Source organism: Chelonoidis abingdonii, chromosome 3, assembly GCF_003597395.2.
Source record: "Chelonoidis abingdonii isolate Lonesome George chromosome 3, CheloAbing_2.0, whole genome shotgun sequence".
Classification (NCBI taxonomy): domain Eukaryota; kingdom Metazoa; phylum Chordata; order Testudines; family Testudinidae; genus Chelonoidis; species Chelonoidis abingdonii.
Genome location: NC_133771.1, coordinates 146,570,465 through 146,582,811, shown reverse-complemented (window position 1 = coordinate 146,582,811; position 12,347 = coordinate 146,570,465). Strand labels below are relative to the sequence as shown.

General features: G+C 40.8%; 1 protein-coding gene across 1 annotated transcript in view; it reads left to right on the top strand.

Annotated features, from left to right (window-relative positions):
- ADSS2 (adenylosuccinate synthase 2) overlaps positions 1–12,289 on the top strand; it is a 95,528-nt gene extending 83,239 nt beyond the window's left edge. Inside the window, exons 11-13 of the mRNA XM_075063478.1 lie at positions 2,121–2,228; positions 10,558–10,707; positions 11,701–12,289. Coding sequence (XP_074919579.1) covers positions 2,121–2,228; positions 10,558–10,707; positions 11,701–11,753 — 311 coding nt within the window. The 3' untranslated portion in view covers positions 11,754–12,289. The remainder of the gene's footprint in view (positions 1–2,120; positions 2,229–10,557; positions 10,708–11,700) is intronic.
- The last annotated feature ends 58 nt before the right edge of the window (positions 12,290–12,347 follow it).

Below are 12,347 nucleotides of genomic sequence, written 5' to 3'. Positions count from 1 at the left end.
TTTTTTTTTTTTTTTTTTTTTTTTTTTTTTAAAGCATCTGAGGGCACTTCATGATTCTAGAGCTGGGGAGCCTTAGTATATAATAACCAGTGGTACTAGATACCAAGGAGTAGATTTAAATCAATACAAAACTTTCAATTTAAAACTCTGCAAATTACCTCTGAGAAATTTTTTATTAAAATCAAGTAGCAGTGAAATAAAGCTCAGATGAAACTCCTAGTACAGGGGTAGACAACCTATGGCATGCTTGCCGAAGGTGCCATGCAAGCTGATTTTCAGTGGGAGTCACGCTGCCCGGGTCCTGGCCACCAGTCCGAGGGGCTCTGCATTTTAATTTAATTTTCATGATGTTTCTTAAACATTTTTAAAACCTTATTTACTTCACATACAATAGTTTAGTTATATATTATAGACTTATAGAAATAGACCATATAAAAATGTTAAAATGCATTACTGGCACGCGAAACCTTAAATTAGAGTGAATAAATGAAGACTTGGCACATCACTTCTGAAAGGTTGCCGATCCCTGGTCTAGCATAACAGATGGAGCAGCGTAGATGTAAATCTTTATTTAAAATTTCCCATTCATTTTCTTTGTCCTTGCCTGCTTTTGGACAAGTAACATTTTAAAAGTTGCCCAGTTTTGGTTATCTGTGCATCTAGTTACGTGTTTGAACAGTGCTTTTAATGTTTAATTTCAACTCTGTTCGTATAACAGCATGCTGAACAAATACATTAGAAGCCATTCATTAGACACACCTCAAGATTGCTTTATCTCATTTGAACTAAATTTGTCCAAAATTAGTTAATGCTGTCACCACATATTTGTTACTTAGTTATACATCAAATGACTGAGCTAAGTTTTTTGTGGACCTTTTTAATTAGTGTACTAGATTAACTCCCAATTTGTCAATCACACATTTAAAATAAAAAAAATATGGAAGTGATCATAAAATATATTGTTCTATGCTTCTTGGCTCCTTTGAATGAGATGAAAAGAAATGCTGTGAGAAATCTATGTAATTGTCCTATTGCTTTCTATGAGAAATGTTAATGTGACTGTTAAAAGTCAAATAGTAAACAAAGCAACCTAAGTAATTAGAATCATAGAAGGTTAGGGTTGGAAGAGACCTCTGGAGGTCACCTGGTTCAACCTCCTTCTAAATCATCCCAGCCTGGGCTTTGTCAAGGACTTCTAAGGATGGAGATGCCACCACCTCCCTAGGTAACCCATTCCAGTGCTTTGCCACCCTCCTAGTGAAATCATTTTTCCTAATATCCAACCTAGACCTTTCCCACTGCAACTTGAGACCATGGCTCCTTGTACTGTTATCTGCCACCACTGAGAACAGCCTAGCTCCACCCTCTTTGGAACCCCCCTTCAGGTAGTTGAAGGCTGCTATCAAATCCTCCCCCTCACTCTTCTCTTCTTCAGACTAAATAAGCCCAGTTCTCTCGGCCTCTCCTCATAAGTCATGTTCCCCAACCCCCTATGCCCTCTGCTCGACTCTCTGCAATTTGTCCACATCCTTTCTGTAGTGGGGGGCCCAAAACTGGATGCAATACTTCAGATGTGGCCTCACCAGTGCTAATTAGAGAGGAATAATCAGTTCCCTCGATCTACTGGCAGTGCTCCCACTAATGCAGCCCAATGTGCAGTTAGCCTTCTTGGCAACAAGGGCACACTTCTGATATCCAGCTTCTCATCCACTGTAATTGTTCCATTAAAGCTGTAGACCATTCATTCTGTTTAAGAGGGGGAAAGTCTGTCCCTTGAATTGTGATCTTATCATATTTGTGTGAAATAGGGCATAATTCAGGATCTGGTCCAGAGACTCCCATTGATTTCAATAGATTTTGTATCAATCCAACAGCTGTCTTGCTTGTATCTTACTTTATTGGCATGGACTTTGTTTTAAAACAATGAAAAAACAATAGAAACAACAACTTCCGTTATTAAACATACAAAAAATTATTCCTCATTTGATTCATCGTTGCTTTGGAGCTTAATATTTCATGTGACAAGTGGAAAGAAATGTAGTTAAGTTTTAGCCCAGTAACTTAGTTTATAAAATGTCATTAACAGAGAAAGGGCTTGTTTTTGTTTTTTCCTGTTTAAAAAAAAAATAGATTGGCTGTTATGAAATTGGATATCTTGGATGCATTTCCAGAAATCAAAGTTGGAGTTGCTTACATACTAAATGGTGAAATCATACCTCATTTTCCTGGTGAGTCTGTTTTATAATTACTGTATTGTGAGGTCATAAAGTGTTCAGAGTGCTTTAAAAAGGATGTATATGTAGATAAAACTTGTGCAATCGTGAACTCATGGGGTGCAGAAGTGCCAAAGCCATACATGTCATCTCAATGAGTGCCTAAAAGGCATTCACACTACATCCTGTATTTCTTCTATCTGCCAAATAGTTTGCAGAAAATTTTTTTTAAAATGCCTAATTTTTTTTACTCTTGATACTATTTATTCTTTTGCCACCTTTTATTCATCCTGATTTATTACATGAATCTAACTGTACAAGTCACAGAGGGAGGGAATAATAGAACTAATAAGTTTAGATACTATAAATTATTTAAAATAGTATTTTTCCATGCATAATAATATTGCATTTTTGAGGTTTAATATCTCCAGATATTGATGGGTGCTTCTACAGGAATGGAAGAGCTAGGATTTTTCACTTTCTAGTATGTGTATAATTCTAGTACTAAAGGGTCACAAGTTATTACTTGAAGAATGTTTGAAGCTGCTTAGGGGATTTTAGTGTTTTAATGCAGTATTGGCAGAGATTAATTAGTAGCAGGTGAGATAATCAAATGTAATTGCATGGATCATGTATGAGGATCTCAGAACCACATACATGATGACTTATAGAGATGTGATAAAAATGTTTTAAAGAAAAACCTTAGAAACTCTACTTGATGACTTTATCTCATGATTATTAAATATCTCCTTTGGATAGTTATTGATCAGCTTATTTCAGTAAAGATTTGAATTTTTTTTCCCTGCAGTCCACAATTCTTGACATCTGGGATGCAATCCTCTCTGCAGTTCATGGAGGTGGATCATAGTTTTAGAATCTCATGGTCAGGCCACCCCACTTGATTCCTGCTTGCTTCTAGTTTCTGTTCCTCTGTGGCAGCGTGTGGATGGCGGTTTTTACAGCTCCTGCCTTCACATCTGCCTAAAGGGGATTTTTTTTTTTGTCAAAATTTGGGGCAGTAGTGAGCAGTAGTCTTCCTCCCTGCCCCTACTCCCCCAGGCCATTTTTAGCCAGATGTTGGAACACCCTGGAACATCAGCTGCATTGCTCCATACTGGCTCCTCTGCAGTTTCCAGGTATGGTAGAGCAGTCTAAAAAGTAAAAAATTAAATCCAAATGGTGCTGCATCTGTGAAACTGCAAGCTCAGCAGATGGTGAATTGTACCCAGCCTCTACCCACCTGAGCATCTGCAGCTCCGACATGGAGAAAAATGGACGAGGAGTTTATGGGCAGAGCAGGGAAGAACTCCAAGGATGAGGAGGATCTCAATCAACTCTGGGCAGTCCCAGGGACCCCTGGGGACCAGAAGGTAGACCTGCAGTGTACCCCATCCTAAAATTGGTCTAGAGCACCCTGAGAAAAGCAGAGCTCAGAAGCATACTCTATCCTTTCCAGTTTGGCCAGGAGGGCTTTGGAAAAGGTTCCCCTCCCACTTCCATGACGGAATCGGACCCAGCAGGCAAGGACTCAAAAAGAGCTCTCAGGAAAGAATTTCAGGCTCTTAGCAAGGCTAGCTGCAAAAGGCCTCACCAAAGCTGTGACAGAGCTTGTAAGCTCGCAAAGCAAGCTAAAAAAGCTAATAAATCAAAGTGTGAAAAGGGGAAGAAAAGGTGTAGAAGATTTAGGAGGTGTGAGTCCTCTGATTCCTCTTCCTTCCCCTCCTCCGTAGAGAAGGGTGAATTGTTGGGCTCTGTCTCCTATCAGGACCAGGGAGAGATTCAGCGAAGCTTTTTCCCCCTGAGAAATTGAAGGCCAATTCCAAGAGTAAGCCTCTGAGCAAATTTCTCCCCTCAAAATCCTCCCCTGAGGCTGTGATTCTCCTATACTGCTCCTTTGAGGAAGTAATTGGGGATGAATGGGATAAGCCAGACAAGAGCAAGCACATTAACAGAAATGATCTTATGTTCTGTAGGATTTAGGAACCAAAAGTCTGGAATACTGAGATACCAAAGGTTGATGCTGCATAGTATCTCTGGTTAAATATATAGTTATCCCCTCAGAAGAGGAGTTCTAAAGACCCCACAGAGAGTGGCCTCCATTTTTCTGTCAAAGATTTTTGAGGCCTTCTCAGCCTCCCTCAGGCTTTGTGAGGGCATTTTTCTCCTGGCTGGAAGATCTCAAAGCCTTCAGGTATTGAAGTCACCCTAACTTTGGCTCTATTTTAAAGAGAGCTTCCCTGGCAGCAGCGTCGGGAAGCAATGACATTCTCGGACAAAGCCATGACCTCCAGCTCAGTGACCAGGTGCCACCTATGGCTCCATTCCTGGAAGGTGGATAGCCACTTGAAACAGGTTCTGTGCTCTGCCAAATTCATGGGAACCCTTCTGAGAGAAGCTAGACAAGGTAGTGGCAGACAACGCTGCAAGATCTAAACAGTCTTTTGGATGCCACACCATGCTTTTGAGAGAAAGTACGGGCTGGCCATCACGCCATGGCATTACTTTCAGCCTTGTGGAAATAACTGGAAAGAGACAGACAGAAGGTTCTCCAGAGGAAAGACATGGAACCGGGATTTGGGAGGAAAGCCCTGGAGGAATGGTTGCTTTGACCATGGACCGGTGGGTCAGGAAGATATATAATTAGTCAGGAATACTCCAAGTTATGGGGTCCACCCCATCCATTTTTCACTGAGTCCCCAGTCTTGAATGACCCTGTAAAGTGCAGGCTAATCCAGACTGAGATTTCTCACCTCCTGGATATGGGAGTAATAGAAAGTGTTTCCTCAGAAGAAAGATTCTTGGGGTTCTACTCCATCATCTTTATTGTTCAGAAGTGTACAGGGGAATCTGTTCTAGATATCACCAAACTCAACAAGTGGATAAAGAAAACAAAGTTCCAGATGGAGACCCTAACCTCTACAATGTCAGGCCAGGGGGCCATTCTGACTTCAGTGAATCTGGTAGATGCATACTTCCACATCCCTATCACTACCCAGCCATTGCTGGTTTGTAAGGTTTGCATGTGGGAGGAGGTATTATCAATATCTCTGATTCGGCTTGTCCTCGCCCCCCTGGGTCTTTACAAAGATGTTGGTGATAATCATAGCAAACCCAGATCACAGGGGATCCACATGTATCCCTTCCTGGTTGACGTCTTAACTAGAGCTTCATCCCCAGCAGCTGCACAAAGAGTTACGTCTGACCTTGAATCTACAGGTTCATGGCTTTATTATCAATGTCAAGACAAGTTCTTTGAATCTGTCTGCCCAGATAACTCACTTGGAAATGGACACAGACACTTTGATGGCAAGGATACATCCATTTCTGGGGAGGTCTAGAAGATTCAAAACTTCTTCGCATTGTTTTAGAACTGCAAGAGACCAGCCATTGCACCGAGCCTTTTTGGGCCCAGTCAGACATCAGGAGCCTTCAAGGCTTCATCTAAAATGTATGGTACTACTTCCCGGAATGCTTGAAAGATCAAGTGAGGGTTCTGGCATAGGTGATCAACTCCTTAAAATGATAGTCAGCCCAGTGCCTGCAAGGCCGCTCATGTGCCTTCCAGATTCCCCTGATCCTCACAACTTTTGCCAGGCTGGAGGGCTGGGGAACACACTTGGGGTCCCAACCAGCTCAAGGCATCTGGAACCTGGAGGAAGGGCCTATAACATAAGCCTTTTAGAACTGAGAGTTGTCAAGCTGGTGCTACAAATGTTCCAGTCTAGCCTAGAGGGGAACCAGTCCTGATTAGGTCAGACAGCACCATCACGGTCACACATATGTATGCCAAAGGTGTTAGCAGGAAAGGCAGTGCTACATGCTGAAGCAAAGGAAATCATGCAGTGGGCAGAACATTCTCTCCTCTCCCTCAGGGCAGTTCACATAAAGGGAGATCTGAACCAGAAGGTGGACTGGCTCAACAGGCACAAGGTGAACAGCTCCAAGTGGTGTATGAATCAGGAAGTCTTTGAGTTAATTGTCCAGTCATTCAGTCTGCTCTCAACCAACCTGTTCACAAATCACATGAACACAAAGAGACTTAGGTACTTCACTAGGGAAGTAGACCCCAGCTTACCTGAGGACAGATACCCAATCACACAAATGGCCACAGGGCCTCCTCTGTGCATTTCCACCCTTCTCATTATTAGGGAAGATGGTCTAGAAAAGAAAATGAGAACAGGTGGCAGTAATATTGGTAACACCCCATTGGTGAATGAGACCCTGGTTTTCGGACCTGAGAGCTGAAATTGGGACCACCACTGCAGCTCCCAAAGAGACAAAACATCCGCCCACAAGGTCCTCGTCTTCATCTGTAACCAAATTGGCTGCATCTGACAGCCTGGTTATTGAAAGGGAAGCAGTGGTCTCATTATTCTCCAAAGCCATCAGAACACTTCTAGAGGAGTATTGACTTGAAAGCACACTCCTCTACTGGGACCTGGTTTTGCAGCTGGTGCCAGGAACGTGAAGCAAACCCTAGAAATCCAAGACAACCAGAATTCTTGGATTTTCTCTAAAAAGGCTTTGACAGAGGTCTCCAGCGTAGCACCTCTGCATGTCAGGTGTCTTCCCAGTGTGTGGTGATCACATAATTACCAAGTTTTCTGGCAGAGAATCCCCAGGTAGCCAGATTGCTTAAGGTGATCCAGTTATCCAAGACAGCAATTAGACCTCTTTTTTTTTTTTTTTCCCTCAAGTGGGCCACTTGTACTGAGAGCCCTGACAAATGTTCCCTTGATGTCAGTTTGTCAGCATTTTATTTGTCCATCACAACTTGACTTCTGATAGCCATCACATCCGCCATACAGGTGTTGGAGCTGTCAGTGCTCTCTATGCAGGAATCTTACTGCATGTTTCTTGAGGACAAGATGGTGTTCAGAACTCAGATATCATTTTTTCCTGAAGGTGAAGTGGTCTTTCCACTCTTCCCAAGAGGTGATTCTACCTTCGTTCTGTCCAAGGCCACAGCATCTCACTGAGGAGATGTCACAGCTTAGATGCCCAAAGGGCTCTGAAAATTTTCCTCAAAGGTACAGAGTCCACAAGGAGATCAGGTGTTCTGTTTGTATCCTTTCAGTCAAAATTTCAAGGACTAAGAGCTTCCAAGTCCTCTATTGCTTGGTGGGTTAGACTGTGCATTGTGGAAACATACGAGGCATCAGAGATTCTGGTTCTAGAAGGATTCAGGGCACACTCCATTCAATCCCTGATGACCTGGCGGGCAGAAAGAGGTAATGAATTCACAGCAGAAATTTGTAAGGCGCTCACCAAGTCAAATGCTGCCACCTTTATCACGCACTGCACATCCTATTCTCTGCAGATGCATCCTTTGGCAGGAAAGTGGTGTAGGTGTTTGCCCAGATATGATTTTGGCCTTTGAGCAAATATTTAGAGATGAGTAGGGATACAGTTTTCCATTTTCTGACCTTTTTCTATAACTCTCTCTACATCTGTTCACTGCTCGCTACTTCCCAGGCATCAGGAATTGTGAGAGATGCTAGGATGTGGAACGGAGAATGTCTTACTGATGATTTCCTTTCTGCTAGGAGCATCTCCCACAATTCTATTCACCATGAATGTTTCATGTGTCAAGAGTCAGATATTAAGCAGAATTGTTACCATAAGACCATCTTCCGTGGTCTAATGTACATAGTTATTTTGTTATCTCTAGAATGTTTGTTAATAATGTTATGAAAGTTTTACAGCTTGGGAATAACTCATCTGAAGGCAAGTAGGAGCTAAGGGGGCGTGGCCAGAACATGTTCGTCCAAAACTCTGATCCGCATGCATGAGGTGCAGTCAGAGGAGAGCAGGCCAGACATCAAGAATTGTGGGAGACATTGCTAGTGGAAAGGAAATTATTGGCAAGAAATTTTCTGTTCCTTTTCTGTTCCTTTTCTAGAGAACAAAGCAATAATGCCAGTAACAAACTAATACAATGTACCCATTCAGGAATTCTGCGCTATTGAGGGCATCTAGCTAGTGTAGGTTTTTTTTTTTTAATGCTGTCCCCATAGCACGTTCTTATTGATGTAGTTAACTTTTCTGATATTTGCTGGACAGGACAAAGACAGTTGGCCTGTCTGGTCAAGATCTGGCTGGTTTTCAAGAGTACTCAGCATTGACCTTACTCAATTCTTCTGAAAACCTGGGAATACATGAGTTCTTTAAAATGTGCTTTATTTCTCCAAAAGGCATGATGTAATTCTTTTAAGTTGGTCTGTTTTGACATCCAGACCTTCCTATAAAATTTCAAAATATAAGAATATGAAGTGAAGTCCCTAACATGCATTAACTTCACTGCACCTTTATTCACCTGGGAACATAAGAACGGCCATACTGGGTTAGACCAAAGGTCCATCAAGCCTAGTATCCTGTCCTCTGTCAGTGGCCAATGGCAGGTGCCCCAAAAGGAATGAACAGACAGGTTATCGTCAAGTGATCCATGCCCTGTCACCCAATCCGAGCTTCTGGCAAACAGGCTAGGGACATCATTTCTGCCCATCCTGGCTAATAACCATTGATGGACCTATCTTCCATGAATCTATCTGGCTCCCTTTTCAACCCTGTTATAGTATTGGCCTTCACAACACCCTCTGACAAAGCGTTCCAGAGGTTGACAGTGCGTTGCGTGAAAAAATACTTTCTTGTTTGTTTTAAACCTGCTACCTATTAATTTTCATTTGGTGGCCCCTTGTTCTTGTATTATGAGGAGGAGTAAATAACTCTAAAGATGATTTCAGAGAACTATCCACAATGACTCCAAGATCTCTTTCTTGAGTGGTAACAGCTAATTTAGACCCCATCATTGTATATGTATAGTTAAGATTATGTTTTCCAATGTGCATTACTTTGTATTTATCAACAGTACATTTCATCTGCCATTTTGTTGCCCAGTCACCCAGTTTTGTGAGATCCTTTTGTAACTCTTCGCAGTCTGCCTGGGACTTAACTATCTTGAATGGTTTTGTATCATCTGCAGATTTTGCCACCTCGCAGTTTACCCTTTTTTCCAGATCGTTTATGAATATGTTAAATAGGACTGGGCCCAGTATAGATCCCTGGGGGACACCACTGTTTACCTCTCTCCATTCTGAAAACTGACCATTTATTCTTACCCTTTGTTTCCTATCTTTTAACCAGTTACCAATCCATGAGAGAATCTTCCCTCTTATTCCATGACTGCTTATTTTGCTTAAGGGCCTTTGGTGAGGGACCTTGTCAAAGGCTTTCTGAAAATCTAAATACACTATATCCCCCGGATCTCTTTTGTCCACATGCTTATTGACCCCCTCAAAGAATTCTAGTAGACTGGGGAGGCGTGATTTTCCTTTACAAAAACCATGTTAACTATTTCCCAACAAATTATGTTCATCTATGTGTCTGACAGTTTTGTTCTTTATGATCGTTTGAACCAATTTGCCTGGTACTGAAGTGAGGCTTACTGGCCTGTAGTTGCCAGGGTCACCTCTGGAGACCTTATTAAAAATTGGCATCACATTAGCTATCCTCCGGTCATTTGGTACAGAAGCTGATTTAAATGATAGGTTACAGATGACAGTTAGTTAATAGTCCTGCAATTTCACGTTTGAGTTCCTTCAGAACTCTTAGGTGAATACCATCAGGTCCTGGAGCTGGGTTCACATATGGATAATAAGAGTGTTGCGGTGTATTCTAAATGTTAACAGATTTGGATTCTTTGAAATTCATAGGGGAAGTGAGTTTCTGAGATGAAGGCTCTTCACTAAGAATATCTCACCTACAGTCTTCTCCTATTTAATCCAGAGGGCTACTTAGCTCGAGTACCTCAGCTGATCTCGGTTGCAATGTGTCTCACTTGAAGTGGACAATAAGTCCCAACACTTTGCAACAATATACAAGTCTGTTTTTAATACCTGTGCCATTGTGAAATACTGGTATATACAGGATGGCAGGCACATTAAATCTGAATTTGTGTTAGAGTGGGTTAGATTCTAACATAAGAGAACTTTCTACTATGCAATAAGCTCTTAAGTATTCTTAAACAACAGACCCCATGGTTTAAAATAATGTAGGCCAAAGTCTGACTCCGCCTCAGGGAGAGCAATTGAAATCTACTCCTGATTAAGAGAATCCCCATTATTTCATCACCTTTTAAACTATGGGTCATTTCACACTATTGTGCTTGCAGTATTTCTCAAGCTCAGGCAATATTAAGCAAGCTCCTTTTCTGAGGTCACCATCAGTAAAACAAGATGCTGGATAAAATGACTTCTAGCTATATGATTGGTTCTGTAAAAATATATATACAACTTCTGTATAATTTAATATTCACTGTATAAGTACTTATTCTTTGTTTCCTTAGCGAACCACGAAGTCTTAAATAAAGTAGAGGTTCAGTATGAGACATTCCCAGGATGGGACACAGACATATCGAATGCAAGAACATTTGATGAACTGCCTGTAAATGCACAGAACTATGTTCGCTTTATAGAAATGGAGCTTGGCATTCCTGGTAAGTACAGCAAACTTTCCTGCTTCAAGAAACCTATGTGAAATAGAAGTAACTTAAATTTAACTCCCTTGACTGTCGGATGTTAAAAATAACTTAACGAGCACCCAGAGTGCTAGAATAATAAGCTTTAAAGTGACTCTTTTGTACTCTGACATTTTAATGCTGAGCCTCATTTAACTGCAAAATCTAAAAGGGGATCAACCTCTAAAATGTTTTCAGTATATGTGTGTAGTCTAAATTTGCAGTGCTGAGTTATCAGTTTGCCAACTGATTTTGAGTACTGACATGAACACTGTTCTGTTTGCATGTTTGTTTGTTAAAAAAAACAACAATGCTTGTGCAATAGAAAAAATCCTATTTGTAGGACTTAGAAAACAGAAAAGCTGAATGCAATATTTGATTAGTCACTCTTATTATAATAATAAGGATTCAGTTCTGCCACCCTTCTGTTTAGTTATCAATGTTTTCTTCTGTAAGTAGTCTATTGACTTCATTGGGACTTACTGAGAAGTAAGACACTAAATCAGTCCTAAACTAGTACTGAATGATTTACTCTGAGGAAAGATGGTTTTATGATCAAAGGATAGAACTAGAAATTGAGAGTTGGGAGTTGTATTCCTGGTTCTTTTACAGAATGTTACCTTTCAGCAACTCACTTAACTTCTATATGCTTAGTTTCCCTATCTGTAAAACTGATATTTCCATATTTTAGAAGGGTTTTGAGAAATTATTATTTTAGGCCATTCTCCATTTGAAGTCAGTGGCACAAGATCAGGCACTTCAAAGTGCTTCAGGATCTGTGAATGTGGTGGTGCTACAGAAATGCAAAATGTCATTCTCTAAGAGCAATTATCAATACTATCAGTGCAACATATTCTTCTACATCAGCCATAGAACTACTTTTTTTTCTTTACCAGAATGTCATGCTTTGAGTTTGAATTCCTTTGTGGTAAAACAGTGCAAACTATTTTGTTATCCTTTCCTTTTTTGCAGTTAAATGGATTGGAGTAGGGAAATCCAGAGAGTCAATGATCCAGATGTTTTAAAGATTTCAGATGCGTGGAAGAAAGCACACTCCTCAGTAAGACTGTTTAGTCTTACATGTATTATTAGTAGCCTACAAAGTGAAGATGTTGGAAGGATAGATCTTGCATAGAAAGAGATGTTAGAGTTGGTCTCTCAAACTGATTGCTACTCCTGAAAGACTTTGACCTCTACCTATATCAGCTCTCTATCCAACTGGCAATATCTCCAGGACACTTTCCATTACTGTTATACATGGTGCCACCAGACTTTTTTCTTTATCATCTAGTATTTACTTCATAACATAATCCTTGATGTCTGAAAATGGAAGGTAACATTATTTTCCTGACTCTGTCTTGATTGTCGTATCGATGCTTCTGGCGGTGTTACTTCCCTGAAATCTTAACCAGTAAAAATAATGCAGTTTTGCACAAATGGTTTTACATCCTCATTATTTGTACTCCTAAATATGTTGTATTCTTTATGGCTGCTGTTGTAGTGAGTGATTAAAGAGGGATTCTGATGATTTTATAATGCTATAAACATTGTCTAAACTGTGTGTGAGATGGTTTTTGTTCAAAAAAGTTGTGATTCGAGTTGTTGGAAGTGTGCAAGGG